The sequence below is a fragment of the Lolium rigidum genome, chromosome 1 (genome assembly GCF_022539505.1).
Source record: "Lolium rigidum isolate FL_2022 chromosome 1, APGP_CSIRO_Lrig_0.1, whole genome shotgun sequence".
In the NCBI taxonomy this organism is placed as follows: domain Eukaryota; kingdom Viridiplantae; phylum Streptophyta; class Magnoliopsida; order Poales; family Poaceae; genus Lolium; species Lolium rigidum.
Window position 1 is genome coordinate 218038312 of NC_061508.1, and position 2224 is coordinate 218040535.

At 57.0% G+C, this 2224-nt stretch overlaps 1 protein-coding gene across 1 annotated transcript; it reads left to right on the forward strand.

The window, feature by feature from the left end:
• The first annotated feature begins 259 nt into the window (after positions 1 to 259).
• LOC124654996 (tryptophan decarboxylase 1) lies at positions 260 to 1871 on the forward strand. Its single transcript, XM_047193971.1, has one exon. It carries the CDS (start codon positions 333 to 335, stop codon positions 1869 to 1871), a length of 1539 nt encoding a protein of 512 aa, XP_047049927.1. The 5' UTR covers positions 260 to 332.
• Positions 1872 to 2224: the final 353 nt, after the last annotated feature.

Below are 2224 nucleotides of genomic sequence, written 5' to 3' on the forward strand. Positions count from 1 at the left end.
AATAAAAGTTATACGTAACATATTCCAGGATATTTGCGGATGGAGAAAATACTTTGTAGTACTAGGATATCTACCTACCTACCAACCGACCTTCCTGCACCACGACGACCATGACTTCTCCAACGCCCACGCGCCCACGCCATTTGCGGTCCTCTCCCTATATATACCTGCGACATGCATATCGCCATTTCCTCACCAAACCAAAGCAACAAGCTCTCAAGTCTCAAGAGCGATCACCAAGCTATATCTAGCTAGATTTGCTACTTAAGTCTAGGCCCCTTGCTTCTCTCTCCCTTTGTGCTAAGGGCTAAACCTGCAAGAAAGAAAACGATATGGGTAGCATGGACGCAAACCCCGCCGCCGCCTTCTCCGCCTTTGCCGCCGACGGCAAGGCGCCATTCCAGCCCTTAAACCCCGAAGACGTGCGTGCCTACCTCCACAAGGCCGTCGACTTCATCTCCGACTACTACACCAACATCGAGTCCATGCCCGTGCTCCCCAACGTCAAGCCCGGCTACCTGCAGAACGAGCTTGGGGCGTCCCCGCCGACCTACTCGGCTCCCTTCGACGTCAGCATGAAGGAGCTCAGGACCTCCGTCGTCCCCGGCATGACGCACTGGGCCAGCCCCAACTTCTTTGCCTTCTTCCCCTCCACCAACAGCGCCGCCGCCATCGCCGGCGACCTCATCGCCTCAGCCATGAACACCGTCGGCTTCACGTGGCAAGCCTCTCCCGCGGCCACCGAGATGGAGGTTCTCGCGCTGGACTGGCTCGCGCAGCTGCTGCGCCTGCCCACGACCTTCATGAACCGCACCAGCTCTGGCCGTGGCACAGGCGGCGGCGTCATCCTCGGCACCACCAGCGAGGCCATGCTCGTCACGCTCGTCGCCGCCCGCGACGCTGCTTTGCGTCGGAGCGGCTCCGTCGGCGTGTCCGGCCTGCCGCGGCTGACGGTCTACGCTGCAGACCAGACACACTCCACCTTCTTCAAGGCGTGCCGCCTCGCCGGCTTCGACCCAGCCAACATCCGCTCCATCCCCACCGGTCCCGAGACCGACTACGGGCTCGACCCGGCCAAGCTGCTCCAGGTCATGCAGGCTGACGCTGACGCCGGCCTCGTGCCAACTTACATCTGCGCCACAGTCGGCACCACCTCGTCCAACGCCGTCGACCCGGTGGGCGCGGTGGCGGATGTCGCCGCCATGTTCAATGCGTGGGTCCACGTCGACGCCGCCTACGCCGGCAGCGCGTGCATCTGCCCGGAGTTCCGCCACCATCTCGACGGCGTGGAGCGCGTGGACTCCATCAGCATGAGCCCACACAAGTGGCTTCTCACGTGCCTCGACTGCACCTGCCTATACGTCCGTGATGCGCACCGTCTGAGCGACTCGCTCGAGACGAATCCGGAGTACCTCAAGAACGACGCTACCGACTCCGGCGAGGTCACCGACCTGAAGGACATGCAGGTCGGCGTCGGCCGGCGATTCCGTGGGCTCAAGCTCTGGATGGTCATGCGCACCTACGGCACCGCCAAGCTCCAGGAGCACATCCGCAGCGACGTGGCCATGGCCAAGATGTTCGAAGACTTCGTCCGTGCTGACGACAGGTTCGAGATCGTCGTGCCCAGGAACTTTGCTCTCGTGTGCTTCAGGATCAAGGCCAATGGAAGCATGACGGAGGAGGACGCCGATGAGGCCAACCGTGTGCTCATGGACAACCTCAACAAGACCGGCAAGGCGTACCTTGCGCACACCGTGGTTGGCGACAGGTTCGTGCTCCGCTTCGCCGTGGGTTCATCGCTGCAAGAGGAGAGGCATGTCAGGAGTGCATGGGAGCTTATCAAGAAGACCACCAGCGAGATCATGGCGTAATTAAGTGGACGTATAGTCGTATAGACTATAGACACACAAGTAGTTACAAACAAGAACTCCACACCCAGCATTTTGGGCACAATTTTTTTCTTCGTTTTTTTATATTTGAGCCAGATTCATTTCGTGAGCTATACCCAATAGCTTATTTGTGCCTGACAGATTATTTGACAATAAAAGATTCAGTTTACATGAATTCAAGATAGAGCTTATTTGTGCCTGACATATTGTTTCAACAGTTTCCTAAGAGGAAATTTATTCAAATTCTTTGGCCTGTTCTAAACTTCTAATAAAAAAGATGAAAAATGGGAAGAATTACAAACCTCAAGTTTTGCTCAATCTACACCCCGTAATTT

Coding starts and splice junctions, on each gene's coding strand:
- LOC124654996 (XM_047193971.1), top strand. CDS start 333: ATGGGTAGCATGGACGCAAACCCCGCCGCCGCCTTCTCCGCCTTTGCC.